Source organism: Mus caroli, chromosome X (assembly GCF_900094665.2).
Source record: "Mus caroli chromosome X, CAROLI_EIJ_v1.1, whole genome shotgun sequence".
Taxonomy (NCBI): Eukaryota; Metazoa; Chordata; class Mammalia; order Rodentia; family Muridae; genus Mus; species Mus caroli.
This window is the reverse complement of record NC_034589.1, coordinates 2,221,492-2,240,614: the sequence shown is the minus strand read 5'-3', so window position 1 is coordinate 2,240,614 and position 19,123 is coordinate 2,221,492. Positions and strand designations below refer to the sequence as shown.

Below are 19,123 nucleotides of genomic sequence, written 5' to 3'. Positions count from 1 at the left end.
GTTGTGAGCCACCATGTGGTTGCTGGGATTTGAACTCTGGACCTTCGGAAGAGCAGTCGGGTGCTCTTACCCACTGAGCCATCTCACCAGCCCGATTTAGGTTTTCTTTTTGTTGTTGGTGGTGGTTTGCTTTTTTTGTTTTGTTTTGTTTTTAGAGAAAAAGTATAAATTTTAATTCTGTGTGCTACTTATCAATAAGAACAGAAACACAGCCATAGTTAATTTTCTGTTTTTTGAGACAGAGTTTCACCAAGCAGTCCTAAACTGGTCTGGAATTTACTGTTGAGCAGCCTGGCCTTGAGCTCATAGAGATCTTTCTGCCTCTGCCACTGTCAACACACTCAGAATCACAACTGTCAATGTTAATTTTAAAAATACCAACAACAGAAGCATGGAGGTTTAAAGTCATGTGCTGTAGAGTAAAGGGGGCATCTCTTGGGATTCTTCTTATTACAGAAGCAGGAAGAAGATGAAGAACAAAAAAACCATAGGAGTAAGGGAGCTGATTTTAATTTCATGTGTGCGAGTGTTCTGCCTGCATCTATGCCTATGCACTATGTGTATGCCCGGGGCCCATGGATTCCCCTAAAGCTGGAGTTTACAGAGGTATAGGAGCTGCCGGCAGGCAGCTCTATTTCGACGAGCAGTCTCTGAGCAACATCTCAATCCCCCAGAGCAGTCAGTGCTCTTAACCACTGAGTCATTTCCCCAACCCCTTTAGAAGGTTCCAGAATAACAAACAACAGGAACAAACCTGGGACAAGTTTCTTTGAGGACACACATCATCAGATTAAAGATTATTAATCCTGCCATTTATTCCTTCAACATATTTTCTTTTTGAGACAGGTCTCATGTAGCCCAGGCCAGCCTCTAATTCACTATGTAGTTTTGGCTAACCTCCTACCTCTCTTTTCCAAATTTTTGGATTGCATGTGTGTGCCACCATACCCAACAAACATACTTCTTGAGTGTTTAGTTTGGGCTAGTTCCTAAAAAAAATTTTTTTTGGGGGGTGGGGAGTGTTTCAAGACAGGGTTTCTCTGTATATCCCTGGCTGTCCTGGAACTCACTTTGTAGACCAGGCTGGCCTCGAACTCAGAAGTCTGCCTGCCTCTGCCTCCCAAATGCTGTGATTAAAGGCATGTGTCACCATTGCCCAGCCCTAGAAATTCTTAGTAAACATCATTCAGTGTGTACCATTAAGATGAGAGAACCCTTGTCAGTAGAGCAGTGGCTTGGCACAGGAGGCCCTGAGTTTGATTCTCAGCATCCCCTAAATCATGGTGGCACATGCTTGTAATCTCAGTATTTGAGTATTTGGGAAGTTGGGGCTTCACGATCAGAAGTTCAAGACCAGCCTTAACTCTTTTTTTTCTTTTATTTTTTTTGGTTTTTCGAGACAGGGTTTCTCTGTATAGCCCTTGCTGTCCTGGAACTCACTTTGTAGACCAAGCTGGCCTCGAACTCAGAAATCCGCCTGCCTCTGCCTCCCGAGTGCTGGGATTAAAGGCGTGCGCCACCACGCCCGGCCAGCCTTAACTCTTAACTACATGGAAAGTCAGAAGTCAGTCTGTAAAACATTTATTGTAGAAAGAGTTTAATTGAGATGTTTACCTTGAAATGTACACATATACACACAATAAAGGAAATTAAACCACAGCCTCTACCACACTGGGCCACTCACAACCTGGAATGTCTTTTCTCTTTTCTCTTCCTTCCTTCCTTACTTTTTTTTTTTTTTTTTTTTTTTTGAGCAAGGGTCAAAAAAATTCTAGAAGAGCTCTGGCTCTTCTAGAATTCACTATGTAGACCAGGCTGGCCTCAAATTCAAAGTGATCTTCTTGCCTCTGCCTCCAGAATTCTGGAGTTAAAAGTGTGTGCCACCATACCCAGCATCCTACAATGGCTTTTTAAAGCCAAATATGTACTTGGAAAAGCCAGGGATGATGGCATCTCTAACCTCAGCATATGGGAGGAGGTAAAGATGGCTCAGCAGTTAAGAGCACTAACTGCTCTTCCAGAGGTCCTGAGTTCAATCCCCGGGATGGTCAGAAGTTTAATATCATCCACAGTTACACAAGTTCAAGGTCATCCTGGACTAAGTGAGACTCTATAGGTCCTACACCCTGCCCCGCAAATGAAAGAAAATAAGAATCAGGTTGTAAGGTACTTCAGATCTGGAGATGTCAGTAGCTCTGTGTGTTGTGGGCCCCATAAACTATTTGGAGACTGGGTGAGAGCCTGGAAGAAGTTGAAGAAATGATCTCAAAAGGCATTTGGAGCCTGAGTTTGGATCGAAGACCTTGTGCCTGCAGGCATAAACAGTCAAGTTCCAGGCAGCCCTGAGGACATCCAATTCAAAGGTTTGTACCCACATCTGAAACCTGCTTAGGCATGTCAAACTTCTGTCCCTACCCCTGGTACCCTCCTTCCCTTAGGCAATGGGATGAGAAGGCATGAGGGTACAGCTCAGTCCAGCCTCCTCCCTTAGGCAATGGGATGAGAAGGCATGAGGGTACAGCTCAGTGTTAGAGTACGTACTTACCATGGTTAAGGCCCAGGAGCCAATCCTTATCACCAAAAGTAGAGACAACTAAGCCTTCAAAGGTTCCCTACTTTCAAAAAGTCCCAACATAATAAAAAAAAATCAATCAAAATGTTGTTTTAGTATTTATTTATTTATTTATTTATTTATACTGTCATGTCCTTCCTTCCCGAATGAGGTTGAAAAGAAAGTAATTAGGGCCAGGCATGGTGACGCAGGCCTTTAATCCCAGCACTCAGAAGGCAGAGGCAGATGGATCTCTGTGAGTTCAAGGCCAGCCTGGTCTATAGAGTGAGTTTTAGGACAGCCAGGGCTCTACACAGGGAAAACGTGTCTAAAAACAAACAAACAAACAAACAAAGGCAAAGCAAAGCAAAACAAAAACCATACCAAATAAATCAAAAACAAAAAAACAAAAAAAGGGGTGGGGGTCTGAGTTTAGGCTGGAGAGATTGTTGAGTGGTTAAGAGCACTGACTGCTCTTCCAGAGGACACAGGTTCAAATCCCAGCACCCATATGGCAGCTCAGGACTGTGTATAACTCTGACACCCTCACACAGACATACATGTAGGCAAAACACCAAGGCACATAAAGTAAAAATAAATTTTACAAAAAAAAGTAATTGGGGTCTGGAGAGATGCTCTGATTAAGAGCACTGACTGCTCTTCCAGAGGTCCTGAGTTTAAATCCCAGCAACCACATGGTGGCTCACAACCATCTGTAATGAAGATCCAATGCCCTCTCCTGGTGTGTCTGAAGACAGCGACAGTGTACCCACATACATGAAATAAATAAATGAAAAAGAAAGTAATTAGGGAGCTACAGGGGGCAAGAGTAAAAGATGAGGAAGTGAGTCATGGCCTTCTATATCGGTGGCAACGTCCAAAGCTAGAGATTAGTTCAATATGCCTTTCTTTCTTTCTTTCTTTCTTTCTTTCTTTCTTTCTTTCTTTCTTTCTTTTCTTTTCTTTCTTTCTTTTTTTGTTTTTTGCTTTTTGTTTTTCGAGACAGGGGTTCCTCTGTATAGCCCTGGCTGTCCTGGAACTCACTTTGTAGACCAGGCTGGCCTCGAACTCAGAAATCTGCCTGTCTCTGCCTCCTGAGTGCTGGGGCTAAAGGCGTGCGCCACCACACCGGGCTCAATATGCCTTTAAAAGGAAAAGCTGTAATGCAACGGCCCTTTAGCACCTGGGGCCTTAGATTCAATCCCAGGCCAAGTCGGTGCTTTTGGAAGACGGAAGGAGGCTACACAGACTTGTGACTACTCTCTGTGTAGCTACCCTGAAGGAGAAGCTCTGCAGATGGCGTAGCTCTCCCTCAGTGTCTGACTAGAGAAAGGCTGATCTGAGCTTGTCAGAAGGAAATGGCCCAGCACAAAAAGGGAGAGGACATTGGGAAGAAAGAAGAAAGGAAGAAGCCCTGAGCTCATTACAAACTTGGATCTAGCCACGCAAATGGAGGAGGGCCCAAGCCTGTCCTAGAGAGGAGGACAGGCCCTCTGGGGGGCCCTGGAGGACTTATTTCCCTTGTGGTTTATTGTACTTCCTGTTCCCTTGCTCACTGCGGAAGTTCCTCTTCTTACCCTGCACCCAGAGCTTAGCTGGAGAGGACTAAGGCAGAAGGCACCATGAATAGTGGCCCTGGCCCTGTAGGAGGCAGGCCTGGGGGCCGAGGGGGACCAGCCATTCAGCAGAACATTCCTTCCAACCTCCTCCAGGACCATGAGAACCAGAGACTCTTTGAGCTTCTTGGCCGAAAATGTTGGGTGAGTTGGGAGATCTCCTGGTCCTCCCAGTCTCCCTCCCTCTCCTCTTCTTCCTCTCTACCTCTTCTTCCCCGTTCTGCTTCCTCCTCTTGCCCATATTTCCCTTCTCCTTGTTCCCATCATCCCTGTATCCCCCTTCTCCCCATCTCCTCTCCCTAGATTCACTCACTCCCCATTATCTTGATGTCTACTCCCCTTCCTCCTGGCTACAGCTCTCTCCCCAAGCTCATGAGAGCCACAGGCAGGCAAGGACCAGGCCTGGTGGCCCATGAGCAGACTGCACTGACCCCTGCTCTCCCCTCCTAGACACTGGCTACCACAGTTGTTCAGCTCTACCTGGCACTGCCCCCTGGAGCTGAGCACTGGACCATGGAACACTGCGGGGCTGTGTGCTTCGTGAAGGATAACCCTCAGAAGTCCTACTTCATCCGCCTTTATGGCCTACAGGTGACCCCCTGCCCCACCGGACAGGAAAGCTAGTTCCCACCTTACAAAACCAGTTTTTGTCCACAGCTCCAAGCCTTCACTCATATCAGTGACCCCCTGAGCTCCAGAACCAAAGACCAATACAGATCCCAAGTTGTGTTTTTCTCATTCTGAGTCTAAGAAGACGGACCTCAGAAGGTTTATATCAAGACTTTGATCTGCTCCACAAATACCCGAGCCTCAGCCTCAAATATGTTCTAAATTATGTTGAATACTCTTAGAACTGGAATCTTAAATTCACAACGTGGAGCCATCAATTCCTACATAGAGGCTTTGGCTCCCAAACCTAAATCTCTCATATCGATCAATCGGTGTCTGACTCTCAGACCGTACCCCAATCCTCCATCTCAGACGCCTAGAACCCAAACTCTGATAGTGAGCTGAAGCTGAAGAGCTCTAAATAAAACCCCGGGACACCAAACCTGGACACCATGTTCCAGTGGTCTGCCACCCAGGATGCCTGGATGCCAGCATGCACCCCCCCCCCCTTCCAGGCTGGTCGGCTACTCTGGGAACAGGAGCTGTACTCTCAGCTGGTTTATCTCACTCCCACCCCGTTCTTCCACACTTTTGCTGGAGATGTAAGTGAGCAGCCTGTGCATCCTTGCGTGCAGTTGGGGGGTGTGGGGAGGAGATGAGAAAGTCCCGGGGATGTGGGGGCTGTACTAGAAGTTTGCTGACCCCAAGGCATGTATAGGACTGTCAAGTAGGACTGAACTTTGCGGATGAGAGTGAAGCCCAGGCCTTCCGGGCCTTGGTGCAGGAGAAGATACAAAAAAGGAATCAGAGGCAAAGTGGAGGTAAGGAGGCCTTGGTGGGAATTGGGGGGGGAGGTAGGTGAGACAGAGGTGAGTGCACGGGTGTGAGGCTGGAAAAGCCCCTCTCATGGTTTTGGCTCTCAGTCCACCCTATTTAACCACAGAAAGACGCCAGCTACCACCACCACCAGCACCAATCAATGAGGGTGAGTCCTCTAGTTCAAATAAAGGTTATGAAGAACTAACCCAGAGACGTGGGGGGACAAGATTGGGGCAGATCTGAACTCATTCCATTTTCCCAGAGAGAAGAGGAGGGCTCCCACCTGTGCCCCCACACCCGGGTGGAGATCATGGGGGTAAGTGGCGATTCTCACATCACTGGAGAGATGGTGGGGGGGTTAGTAGATGAATGAGTAGTTGAGTGTGCCTGCAAATTCATAAAGAGGTGGATGGTGGGTGGACAGATGAGCACGGTGATAGATTGGTGGCAGACGAGATTGGTGGGAGATGGACTGATGGTGGCTTATAGATAAATAGATAAATAGGTACATGAGTATTGGGGTAAATGGATGAAAACTTACTTGCATTTAAGTAATGCATAGGTGGTTCAGAGAATTCATGAATGGGCATGTAAACAGATGAACAGTGGGCAAAGAGGGCCGCTGAGATGGAACAGCGCTTGCCACCAAGCCTAGACACCATAGTTCTAGCCCCAGAATCCACATAAAGATCGGAGAGAAACAATTTCACAAAGTTGTCCTCTGACCTCTACACATGTGCCTTGCATGCACACACACATAATATACATTTAAAGAATTCAATCACAAAAGTGGGATCTATCCAAGGAAGATCAAATGATTAGGTGTGAATGAATGAATAACTTAATAAGCTTTTTAGCCAACCAGCCAGAGAATGAATGAGTCAGTACTTGAATGGTAAAGACACACGAATTGGTGACTCTTTCAGTGTCTTTTTGGGATCTATCCACCTCTCTGTAGGCCTTGCTTAGACCTTTCTCATCCGTTTCCTCCATGTCAATCAAACATATCCACAAACTTCTCCAATGAGCTTTCTATTTCTTGCCCCTGGGCTTCGTTCGGCTAATAAGTGTGTTGGCCAGTGGTTCATTCACCATTTTTCCACAGGCCCATCAGGTGGTCCACTATCTCTAGGACTTGTGACGGTCGACATTCAGAACCCTGACATCACAAGTTCACGATACCGTGGGCTCCCTGCACCTGGCCCTGGTCCAACTGATAAGAAACGCTCAGGGAAAAAGAAGATCAGCAAAGCTGATATCGGAGCACCAAGTGGATTCAAGTGAGAACTTCTTCCCGTAGGATCCCGATGGGTGGGGAAGCATCTGAGCTGAGCAGAGGGAAACACAGGCAGATGAGTGAATGGGAAGAATTAATTAATGGGCTGAAGAATGAACGGGCAGGTGATTGGTAGGAGTGGGCAGGTAGATGGATGGGTGAGTGGCTGAGGATGCAGACAGATTATGCAGGTTGATTGGTTCACAGACAAAGCGGACAGGGATAGATAAACTAGACAGTCAAGTGGATGAATGGATAGCGTATGATGAGTGAACACACATGTGGAGAGAACATGTAAAAATGCAAATGTATTGCCAAGTGTGGTGGGGCACTCCTGTAATCCCAGCACCTTTGAGAAAGAAGCATTACGACCAAGGGTTCATGGTGGCTCACAACCATCTGTAATGGGAACCGATGCCCTCTTCTGGTGTGTCTGAAGACAGCTACAGTGTGCTCATATACATAAAATAAATAAGTCTTTTTAAAAAAGAAAACAGCCCACAGACCAGAAAGAAAGTGGAGGAGGGGAGGAGGAGGAAGAAGAGGGAAGAGCAGCAGGGAGGAAGGAAAAAAGTAACTATGGGAGTAGATGGGTAGACAAAGATGAAAAGAGAGATTGGTGGGCAAATTTGTAAAATTTGAGCAGATGGGCGGAGGGACAGGGACATGGCCAAGCCATAGTCTGACAAATGAATGGTAACCAAAGTATTCGCTCACTTGCTCTGGCTTTTTGGAGGCCCTCTGGGAAGGAGAGGACAAGGGGTAAAGAGGACCCTGGGGCTTGATTGCCATCCCTTTCCCTTCTCTAGACATGTCAGCCACGTGGGCTGGGATCCCCAGAATGGATTTGATGTGAGTAGCTCCAAAGACCCCCCCCCCGGCCCCCACCCAACTTCCACATACTCTCCCATTGACCAAGGCTCAGAGCCCATACCCAGACCGAGCTCTTCCCACAGCCCTCTTGGATCCTTGGCTGTACTGGCTATGGTGATAATCTGTGCCCCTTCCTAATTCACTTTCTGCTTTTAACTCTGCTCTGCCCTTTGGTTCCTGCTGGAGCAGGTGAACAACCTAGACCCGGATCTGCGGAGCTTGTTCTCCAGGGCAGGAATCAGCGAGGCCCAGCTCACTGACGCAGAGACCTCCAAGCTCATCTACGATTTTATTGAGGACCAGGGAGGTCTAGAGGCTGTCCGGCAGGAGATGAGGCGCCAAGGTAAGCACCTTCTTCTCTGGTCCTGAAGGTTGTTATCCTAGAAATGTGTAAGAAAAAAATGAAGCTCAAACCGGGCATGGTGGTGCACGCCTTTAATCCCAGCACTCAGGAGGCAGAGGCAGGTGGATTTCTGAGTTCGAGGCCAGCCTGGTCTACAGAGTGAATTCCAGGACAGCCAGGGTTATACAGAGAAACACTGTCTCGAAAAACAAAAAACTGAACCTCAAAACTTACCACACAAACATGTCATTTTACCCCTCTGCAGAGCCACTCCCACCACCTCCACCGCCATGCCGAGGAGGAGGAGGAGGAGGAGGAGGAGGAGTAAGCCAGCCTCTGAGACCTCCTGTTGTGGGGAGTAATAAGGGTCGCTCTGGTCCACTGCCCCCTGTACCTATGGGGGGTGCCCCACCTCCACCAACACCACGAGGGCCCCCACCACCGGGCCGAGGGGGTCCTCCACCACCACCCCCTCCAGCCACTGGACGATCTGGACCACCACCTCCTCCACTCCCTGGAGCTGGGGGACCACCAGCACCGCCACCACCACCACCACCACCACCACCTCCACCCTGCCCTGGGAGTGGGCCCGCCCCTCCCCTGCTCCCTCCTACTCCAGTGTCTGGGGGGAGCCCAGCACCTGGTGGGGGCCGGGGTGCACTTTTGGACCAAATCCGGCAGGGAATTCAGCTGAACAAGGTAAAGATGGGCAGAATAGATAACGGGGGATCTGTGTAAGTCAGAACATTGTGGGCCATGGTTGAGATTCCGGGTTTTGGGGGAATCCAGTGATAAATTGGAGATCGGTGTGGTCCCTTGAAAGAGACTGGAGTGTGTGAGAGAAGAAATGAAGAAAGGGCAGGAGAAGTGCTCTTCTCCCAGTCCTGAGCCCTCTGTGCGCCAATCTCTCGCTGCAGACCCCTGGAGCTCTAGAGAACTCAGTACAGCAACCACCCGCGCAGCAGTCAGAAGGTCTAGTGGGTGCCCTGATGCATGTCATGCAGAAGAGGAGTAGAGTCATCCATTCCTCAGGTGAGCCCTCTATGCCAGAATTGTGACCTGACTCCCAGGGCTAGCTAGAACTGGCTTGCAAACAGCTCCAGGTATTGCTCTTATTGGTGACACTAGGAGGCCCATGTATGTGGTGATATATATATATATATATCAAGTCGTCAGGCAGCAGTATTATAATTAAGTGGATCTTTGGCAGTAATATTAACATCTGCCAGGGTATTCCCACAGTATGAACATTAACCACATATGTTCAGTGATCATTAGTTGTGTGACAAGACTTTTCTTACCCTAAATAGGGAGCCCATGATAGAGGGAAGTACCACCAAAGTCCAGCGTGGTGAATCAATGAGTTTTATTGGGGTTACTTACAGGAATATGGGTGAGGGGTTATTTACAGGAACAGATGTGATTCAAGACAACTGTATCACCAAAGCCCAACACAGCATGGGTGACAGCTCATAAAAGCTAGGAGCCTGGAGCCTGCAGGCTGATAACAGGCTGGGAAGTGTCTTTCCCAAGTGACTCTGGTCTAAACCTCTTCCAGGCAGCTGGTCTGGTCTTCTTTGTGGTTGGCATGTCTTGAGAGTGACTCACAGTAGTCTTTATTGCTTATTCTGAGAGGAAGGGGCCTGGTGAATCTGGTCAGTTCCAGGGACTTACTGAAGCCATTTTGAATTGTTTACCTTCGGGCTTAAGCAGATGGAATACTTCAATCTTCATCTCAGAGGAAACTGGTAGACAGCATTAGCTCATCATGTGAAAATTCTGTTATAAAGCACTCCATCTTTGGTTAAAAGCACTGGCTGCTATTCCAGAGGACATGGGTTCAATTCCCACAGCCCAGATGGTAGCACAAAACTATCTTTAAACTCTTGATCCAAGGGATCTGGCAGTGTCTTCTGGCCCCCACAGCCACCAGGCACATACTCGAGGCACAAATGTACATGCAAACAAACACTGATGCATAAAATAATAAACTTAAAAAAAAAGAACTCCATCTCTGCAGAGCTGGTATGGTGGTACATGTCTTTAGCCCCAGCACTTGGGAGGCAGAAACAGGTGAGTCTGAGTTCAAGACCAGCTTCATCTACATAGAGAGTTCCAGGGTAGCTAAGGCTACATAAGCACATCAACTCATGGTATGCTAATATAACTAGTCATTTTGGGGCAAAGATATGCAATGATGCATCATGAATGTCCACATCATCGTTGTACAGGGGCCATGCTAATCTTCTCTGTATCACTCCATGTGCTCTGTGTGTGCTGTCAGACACTAGCCTAGCCTTTCTACGATGTTAAGAACTGACTGTGCCAATTATATTGTCATTAACCCGGGATGTGGGGATAATACTAATCTTGACCTAGTTCCAATAGGTTGAGAGCAGGTTCCCAATAATGTCATTAACTCCAACTTCACAATAATATTAGTATTAACCTAAGTTTGTCTGCAAGACTAATGTGAATTCATTGTGTGATGATATTCTAACAAATGTCATTTGACGGTATTCTCATTAGCTTCATTCTGAACCAGCAGTATTAGCAAAAATGCACCAAGAAACAATAATAAATTACCCAACTATTGTTGATGTTCAAGCCTGCCATACTTAGTAACAAAGGAGTTAGAATGAATGTTCAGACTAAGAACATGCGGTTGTTGTGTGGGGCAAGGTCTCCTGCAGCACAAACTACATGATATTGAGCTTCGGAGCTTCCTGATTCCACCTCCCTGGGGCTGGGATGACAGGTGTGCACCACCACTCCAAGTTTATGTGGTGCTGGGAACCGAACCTAATGCTATCCTGGAATTCACTCTGTAGACCAGACTGGCCTTGAACTCAGAAATCCACCTGCTTCTGCCTCCCGAGTGCTGGGATTAAAGGCATGCACCACCACGCCTGGCTCATGTGTACTTTCATATTTATTTGTTGGTTTTGTGCCTGTGTGTATATTGGTGCACATGTGCATCTGACATGTGTGTGGAGTTTCTCTCCTTCTACCTTACGAGTCCTGAGGATTAAACTAAGGTTGTTAGGCTCAGGGGCAGGTGCTTTTATTTTTATTTTTAAAGGGTCATTTATTTATTTTATGTATAAGAGTACACTGTCGCTGTCTTCACACACACTAGAAGAGGGCATCAGATTACATTACAGAGGGTTGTGAGCCACCACGTGGTTGTTGGGAATTGAACTCAGGACTTCTGGAAGAGCAGTTAGTTCTCTAAACTGCTGAGCCATCTCTCCAGTCCCTTTTCTTTTTTTCTTTCTACTTTTTTTAAAGACAGGGTCTGACTATGTAGCCCAGACTAGCCTGGAACTCATTATGCATAAGCTAGCCTGGTCTCAAATTCATGATCCTCTTACCTCAACCTTCTGAGTTCTGAAATTATACAAATGCATCAGTGTGTGCAACTCCATTAACATTTGTTGTTGTTGAATTTTTAAAGATTTATTTATTATTATACATAAATACACTGTAGCTGGCTTCAGACGCACCAGAGGGCATCATTTATGGGTGGTTGTGAGCCACCATGTGGTTGCTGAGATTTGAATTCAGGACCTTCGGAAGAGCAGTCAGTGTTCTTACCCACTGAGCCATCTCACCAGCCCCGTTGTTGTTGTTGTTTTAAGACAGGGTCTCACTATTATGTAGCCCTGGTTGTTCTGGAACTCTCTGAGTAGACCATGCTGGATCCACTTGCCTCTGCCTGCAGAATTCTGGGATTGAAGACGTGTGACACCAAACCCAGCCTGACCTTTTCTTTTCAATACTGCATGGACTTGAACTCTAGCTATAACACCCACTGCTGCAATATAATCCCGATTTTGCCCAGGGTGTGCCTTCAGCAGAGAACTTTAGTCTTTCTGCATCCACCCCAGGCCAAGTGCCTCCTAGGCCATAGGAACTTTCTCATGTCCTTTGAGCCTACCTTCCTGTCCTGATTAATAAATCCTCTGGATCTTTCTTCCTCCAGATGAAGGGGAGGATCAGACCGGTGAGGATGAAGAGGACGATGAATGGGATGACTGAAGTAATCTTCCTTCCAGCAAGCCAGTTCCTCTCCACACTCACTCTGCCATCTAGATTCTGCTCCGCTGTCAGCTTCCCAATTCACCTGTTGGGGAACCTCAGACCCAATCTAAACTACACATGGCATCACCCTTCACCTCTCATAACTCAGGGATGAAACAGGATAAAATTGAGTCTTTGTGTCTGAGTGTGTGTTCATTCACATCCTAAATGAGTGCTTTGGGTTTCTTTCCCTCACAGTCCCTTTTGGCTTTGATCTTGCTTTGTGTGTTGTTTATTGAGCCTTTCACAAGTATGATCATTTATTCCTTTAAGATTTTAGCCACATGCCGGGTGTGGTGGCACACGCCTTTAATCCTAGCACTTGGGAGGCAGAGGCAGGCGGATTTCTGAGTTCGAGGCCAGCCTGGTCTACAAAGTGAGTTCCAGGACAGCCAGGGCTATACAGAGAAACCCTGTCTCGCTGCTTGTGGACGTTGTACATCGTGGTGCGGAGCCTAGTGCGCACCACGATGTACAACGTCCACAAGCAGTGTAATGGGATCAGATGCCCTCTTCTGGTGTGTCTGAAGACAGCTACAGTGTACTCACATACATAAAAATAAATAAATAAATAAATCTTTTTTTTAAGCTTGAAATTTTGTTCTGATTTGGGAGAAAGGGGCTACAACAGTCTCAGTACATGTTTCCTAGGTTTTCCCCAAACTCTTGGGCTTATGCAACCCTCCTGCTTCAGCCTTCTAAGAGCTGGAGATACAGACAAAGGCCACCATGTCTGGCTTTAGCCTATATTTCATTTGTTTCTTTCTAGGGTGTGTGCGTGTGTGTAACATAAAGAAAGTAAGCTGGGCGTGGTGGCACACTCCTTTAATCCCAGCACTGGGGAGGCAGAGGCAGGTGGATTTCTGAGTTCGAGGCCAGCCTGGTCTACAGAGTGAGTTCCAGGATAGCCAGGGATATACAGAGAAACCCTGTCTCGGAAAAAAACAAAAAAAAAACAAAAAAACAAAAACAAAAACAAAAACAAAAAAAACCCAAAACATAGAGAAAGTATGTGTGGTTTGTGTGTAAGAGAGAAAGAGAAAGAAAGAGAAAGAATGTGGTGTGTGTGTGTGTGTGTGTGTGTGTGATATTCATAGGCCAAAGGCTGGATATTGTTCTGGCTGTTTTGTTTCAATTTGATACAAGCTAGAGTCATCAGAGGCACAGGGGGCCTCCCTTGAGGAACTGCCTCCATCAGATCCAGCTGTAAGATAATTTTCTCAATTAATGCTCAATGGGGGAGGGCCCAGCCCATTGTGGGTGGAGCCATCCCTGGGCTGGTGGTCCTGGGTTCTACAAGAAAGCAGGCTGAACAAGCTATGAAGAAAAAGTAAGTAGCTCCCCTCCATGGCCTCTGCATCAGCTCCTGCCTCCAGCTTCCTGCCCTGTGTGCTTCATTCCTGACTTCCCTTGGTGCTGTGGACGTGTAAGCTAAATAAACCCTTTCTCCCCAACTTGCTTAGGGTCAAGGTGTTTTGTTGCAGCAATAGAAACCCTAAGTAGGACAGATCTATTCCTCAATTACTCTTTATTTTGTAAAATATTTTCTTGGGCTGGGCGTCGTGGCGCACGCCTTTAATCCCAGCACTCGGGAGGCAGAGGCAGGTGGATTTTTGAGTTCGAGGCCAGCCTGGTCTACAAAGTGAGTTCCAGGACAGCCAGGGCTATACAGAGAAACCCTGCCTCCAAAAAGCAAACAAACAAAAAAAACCAAAAAACAAACAAACAAAAAGATATTTTCTTGGTTTGTTTGTTTTGTTATTTTTTAAAAGATTTATGTATTTATTTTATTTATATAAGTACACTGTAGCTGCCTTCATGCACACCAGAAGAGGGCATCGGATCCCATTACAGATGGCTGTGAGCCACATTGTGGTTGCTGGGAACTGAACTCAAGACTTTTGGAAGAACAGTCGGTGCCCTTAACCGCTGAGTCATCTCTCCAGCCCTTATTTATTTATTTTTATGTATGTGAGTACACTGTAGCTGTACAGATGGTTGTGAACCTTCATGTGGTTGTTGGGAATTGAATTTTTAGGACCTCTACTAACTCTGGTCTGCCCTGCTCGCTCTGGTCAACTCAGCTATGGTCCAAAGATTTACTTACATAAGTACACTGTAACTGACTTCAGACGCACCAGAAGAAGGCATCAGATCTCATTATGGGTGGTTGTGAGCCACTATATGGCTGCTGAGATTTGAACTCAGGACTTTCGGAAGAGCAGTCAGTGCTCTTACTCACTGAGCCATCTCGCCAGCCCCTTTATTTTGTTATTGTTGAGACATTCTATGTGGCTCTAGTTGTCCTGGAACTTGCTGTACAGATCAACTGGGCTTGAACTCACAGAGATCTGTCTGCCTCTGTCTCTTGAGTGCCACCATAGCTGGAGACATTCATCTATCTATCTATCTATCTATCTATCTATCTATCTATCTATCTATCTAAGGAGGGTTTCTCTGTGTAGTCCTGACTGTCCTAGTGCTCACTTTTGTAGACCAGGTTAGCCTTGAACTCACAGAGATCTTCCTGCCTTGGCCTCTGGAGTGCTGGGATAAAAGGCATGCACCACCACTGTCTGCTGACACCTTTTTAAAAAAATGTGTGAGCTTCCATAATAGACCTAAAATCTTCACTTAGTGGGCTCATATCAATAAACTCAGCCTAATCCAATTTTATATTCCCTTCACATGTATCCCACACTAATAAAATCTATTCCCACACATATCCCCCAGACTTCTGCTTGAATGAATTAGCAACCTCATCAAGCTCTTTAGTAGTGTAGTGCATTTCCTCATGGACTGCACTTTCCACTTCCCCTCCAGGGACCTGCTTAACCTTTAGTCTGGTTATAGGTCTAGAGGCAACTGTAGGGACATTAGTATTGTCTTGCCTGGCATCAGAGAAAGTCACTGTTTGTTTAACAGAACAATGAAGGATTAATTTCCTCAATCAAAGCTGAAAAGGATTTGTGGGTGTGGGTTGGGGTTCATCTTCTGCTGATCATGGAGAGACTGCTTCATGAGAATCTGGGGGTTCAAAGTTCTCAGCTTCACTAGGGTCCTCCCACACATCCTCATCCCTAGGTACAGGATCCCATTCTCTACCAACTAATGCCCTTTCTTTAACTGCCAACACTCTCCCAGGTTGGGGCTTGAATTTTCACTGTAATTCAGCCAACCTTGTACTGAGGACTTCAGTTTGACTTCCCACCACATGAGCTCTGTGAGTGCTGTTTGTGAGCATCTGGCCCAGGTCAGTTTTTATCACTGAGTTCACTGCTGTCCTTCACCATATCCAGAGATGCTAGAATGCTGGTTGGTTAATTTGTGTCACAGAGCCTATTCCTTTCCTTTGTTCATTTATCCAGAGATCCTGGGAGCAACCAGCTGGCATCATCATTTGCCTTATTTTTCCACAAATTGTCAAAAGTGTTACATACAGAGTCACAACTGGTGAATCAGGATAACCTTCTTAAGTTTGTAAAATAGCTCCTATCATGGGCTTTCAGTAGTCTCCAATCTCCCGAGAGAAGCTTTACTTTAGTAACTGGAGGGGCTTGGTTACTGTAGGTGTTGGCAAACTGGAAAGTCTATTTCAGACATTTAAAAAATTAATCTTTGCAGGACAGTGGTGGCACATACCTTTAATCCCAGCATTCAGGAAGTAGGTGGATCTCTGTGAGTTCGAGGCCAGCCTGGTCTACAGAGAGAGAGAGTTCCAGGACAGTTAGAGCTACACAGAGAAATCCTGTATGGAAAAACCAAACTAAAAAAACACACACACAAAACGCAAAAACCAAACAAAAAACCCAACCAACCAATCAAACAAACAAAACTCCACATACACAAAGAAAGAAAAAAGAAATCATCCTTATACTTTCATTTCTCTAGAACCACTTGATAAACAGAATTCACATTTAATTATATATGTGTATGCATCTATTTGTTTTTATATATGGGATTTTTTGGAATGTTTTACAGGCTGTGGTCCTGGTAGTTCAACAGTAGCTATATGGCAGAATCCCGAAGAAGTAGCCTTTAATGCCAATGAAGGAATGGTCTTGCCAGCTAGAGCAAGAGCAAGCAGGGAGAGAGAGAGAGAGAGAGAGAGAGAGAGAGAGAGAGAGAGAGAGAGAGACAGGGAGAACAAGCTTCCTTCTTCCATGGCCTTCTTATAGGCTGCCACATAGAAGTTGTGGCCTAGCTGGGCAGTGGTGGCGCACACCTTTAATCCCAGCACTTGGGAGGCAGAGGCAGGTGGATTTCTGAGTTCGAAGCCAGCCTGGTCTACAGAGTGAGTTCCAGAACAGCCAGGGCCACACAGAGAAACCCTGTCTCGAAACAGGAAAAAAAAAAAAGTTGTGGCCCATATAAAAGGAGGATTGTCACAAATAATCCCTCACAGGTGTACCTAGTCATTTAGGTTTTAATCATCATCAAGTTCAGACGTAGTGAAGTTGACAACCGAGAAGAGTCTTTGGAACCTTATAACCCCCGGAGGGAGAGCAAGAGGAGCTTGTGAGGTAGCAGTTTTCTGATGCCGTGAGACAGTGAACATGCAGGCTGTATGACACGCCTGCCAGCACTGATTGGGGTTGATAGCTTTACAGGCTGATTCACTGACGATCCATGCCACCGCGGTTGACCAGACTACCAGATGCTGCGAATGGCTAAAGCACCATTCTGGCTTCTATGAACCACTTCTGTCCTGAGAGAATGTCTGTAAAGCCAAAGACGCTCTGAAAGAAACTCCATAGGTTCATTTGCTTCCAAAGACTCCCCAATTCTGGAGGTCTCAACAGCACACAGTTTTGTCTCCTGCTAGCTTTGCTGTAGATAGCATCTCCAAGTGAGGCTGCTCGATCACTTACGTTATTGTCTGGCAAAGGTGCTTTGTGCCCCCTTTCCCTGCCCCATTCGGTATCTTAAATCACAAGGTTAAATAACTTCCTGACATCAAGAAATGAGTCAGAAAACTTGCTAATCAGTAACTTTTCTTGTGATTTACAGACTCCAGAACACCAAAGAAACTTTAGAAAATAACAGTTTACATGTCGGAAAAGCAGGCCACTGTGGAATTTATGACCATCCAGCCCTCCTCAAACTAGAAAGATAACTTTCCTCAGCTCCCTCAGTTGCCTTATACCTGCAGACTCTAAGCAAAATGGTCTCCGTTTGAGATAGGATCCTATCTTCTTTTGTTTGCCGACTTTCTAAATAGATTTTTTTCTTTGTTCCCAATCTGGCTTTTCTCCAGTCACGAGTAAATGAATGTGGGTGCTCTAATTACAGAGTAATCTTGTAGATTTCAAGCTGGCTGATCAAAGAGGATGGAACCTCCAGCTAGGCAGCTAGTTCTGATGGCTGGTTGTCTACCTAGGCTGAATCACATGATACTGAGCATTCTGACTAAACATCCACAGGTAGTACGGTCAGTGGGATACCTAGACTGACTACCTGCTTATCTGAAAAGGTGAGAGGGAGAATGAATGAGTCCCGGGTTAGCTGAGGAACAGCTCTGTCAGTAAAGCTCCCCTATCCCCCTCAGATACATACATGGTTACAAAGTATCCTGATAGAATCCAAGTCTCTCTGAGGAACCTAACACTTCAGAAGATATTGACTCGTTGACCCATAATAGGAATGAGAAATGAGAGAGTCATTATAGGAACCCAGCTTGACTTGACCACAGCCATTTTAGTCATAACTTCAGTGGTGGTAAGGCACAGGGCCTCAGCATACTTTCCAAACCTATAGGATAAACAAAGCCATTAAGATAAGGCAGGCTCCAGCTGCAGATGTAGCAGAGAATGGCCTTATCTGGCGTCAATGGGAAGGGAGGCCCTTGGTCCTGTGGAAGCTCGATGCCCCAGTGTAAGGGGATGCTAGGGTGGTGAGGCGGGAGTGGTTTGGTGGTGGTAGGGGAGCACCCTCATAGAAGCAGGGAGGATGGAGGATGGGATAGGAGGTTTCCAGGGGGGAAATAGGGAAAAGGTTTAACATTTGAAATGTAAATACATAAAATAACCAATTTTTTAAAAAGGAAAAAAAAAGAAAATCTAAAAAAAAAAAATAAGTCAGGGAAGCATTCCATGATAACTACAGATGCCCAAATTACTTTAAGCTGATATTTAGTGAAGTGGATTTAGAAAAATAATTGATGGGCCACATTGAAGTTTGTGTAGCATGTAAACCCCGTCCTCCTGCTGTGCAGTATAGGGTTTCTCTTGTCTTGTTGACACTAGAGATAGGAATACGTCTGTAAATCTGTAATAATTGCACTTGGCGAAAGCCTGACTCGAACTCTTCTGGTATATGTGCGTGTTACTGTGGACTGTGTACGTGTGCATACACATGTAGGCTAGAGTTCAACGGCAGGCATCTCTCTTGATTGTGATCCATTTTATTTTTAATTCTTATTACATTTATTGGGTGTGTGTATGTGTGTATGCAGACATATATGTAGGCCAAAGGTCAATGGTAAGCATCATCCTTGATTGATCTCATCGTATTTTTTTTAATATTAAATTTATTTGGGGTATGTGTGTATACACCTACCAAGGTGCAGGTGTGAACAGAGGACAGCTTACAGGAATGGGTTCTGTCCTCTAAGAGCAAGCTTGGGGCTCCTGTCTCCCTCCTCCAGCACTTTGTCGCTGGGTGTGGCTCTTACATGGGTGCTGACAATAATTTGTCCTGATCTAATCCCAGTCCACTTCGGGACATGGGTGGCCATTGGAGTTTGAGACGTCTCCTTCAAGGTAGATGGAGAAAGGGCTGCATGGCTAACGATGTGATGGGAACAGTTTGAGGGAATAGCAGGCTGCCTGACTAACAGCACAAGGGCTGTGCTTCTATGAACTCAGACGGCTGCAGGGCACAGATGAATGCTACTATTGACTGAGTGTGGATGAAGAAGCGAGTGATGGAAACGGACATCTGATGGCGGCGAC

General features: G+C 46.1%; 1 protein-coding gene and 1 non-coding gene across 2 annotated transcripts; one reads left to right on the top strand and one right to left on the bottom strand.

Annotated features, from left to right (window-relative positions):
• The first annotated feature begins 4,110 nt into the window (after nucleotides 1-4,110).
• Nucleotides 4,111-12,590, top strand: Was (WASP actin nucleation promoting factor). Its single transcript, XM_021153810.1, has 12 exons — nucleotides 4,111-4,311; nucleotides 4,618-4,758; nucleotides 5,292-5,378; nucleotides 5,495-5,597; nucleotides 5,720-5,761; nucleotides 5,858-5,911; nucleotides 6,701-6,875; nucleotides 7,681-7,723; nucleotides 7,934-8,087; nucleotides 8,353-8,786; nucleotides 9,005-9,119; nucleotides 12,073-12,590. The coding sequence occupies exons 1-12, from the start codon at nucleotides 4,174-4,176 to the stop codon at nucleotides 12,126-12,128; spliced, it is 1,542 nt and encodes a 513-aa protein (XP_021009469.1). The 5' UTR covers nucleotides 4,111-4,173; the 3' UTR covers nucleotides 12,129-12,590.
• On the bottom strand, nucleotides 10,271-10,375 carry LOC115030135. Its single transcript, XR_003835760.1, has one exon. It is a non-coding gene; the product is annotated as a U6 spliceosomal RNA (small nuclear RNA).
• Nucleotides 12,591-19,123: the final 6,533 nt, after the last annotated feature.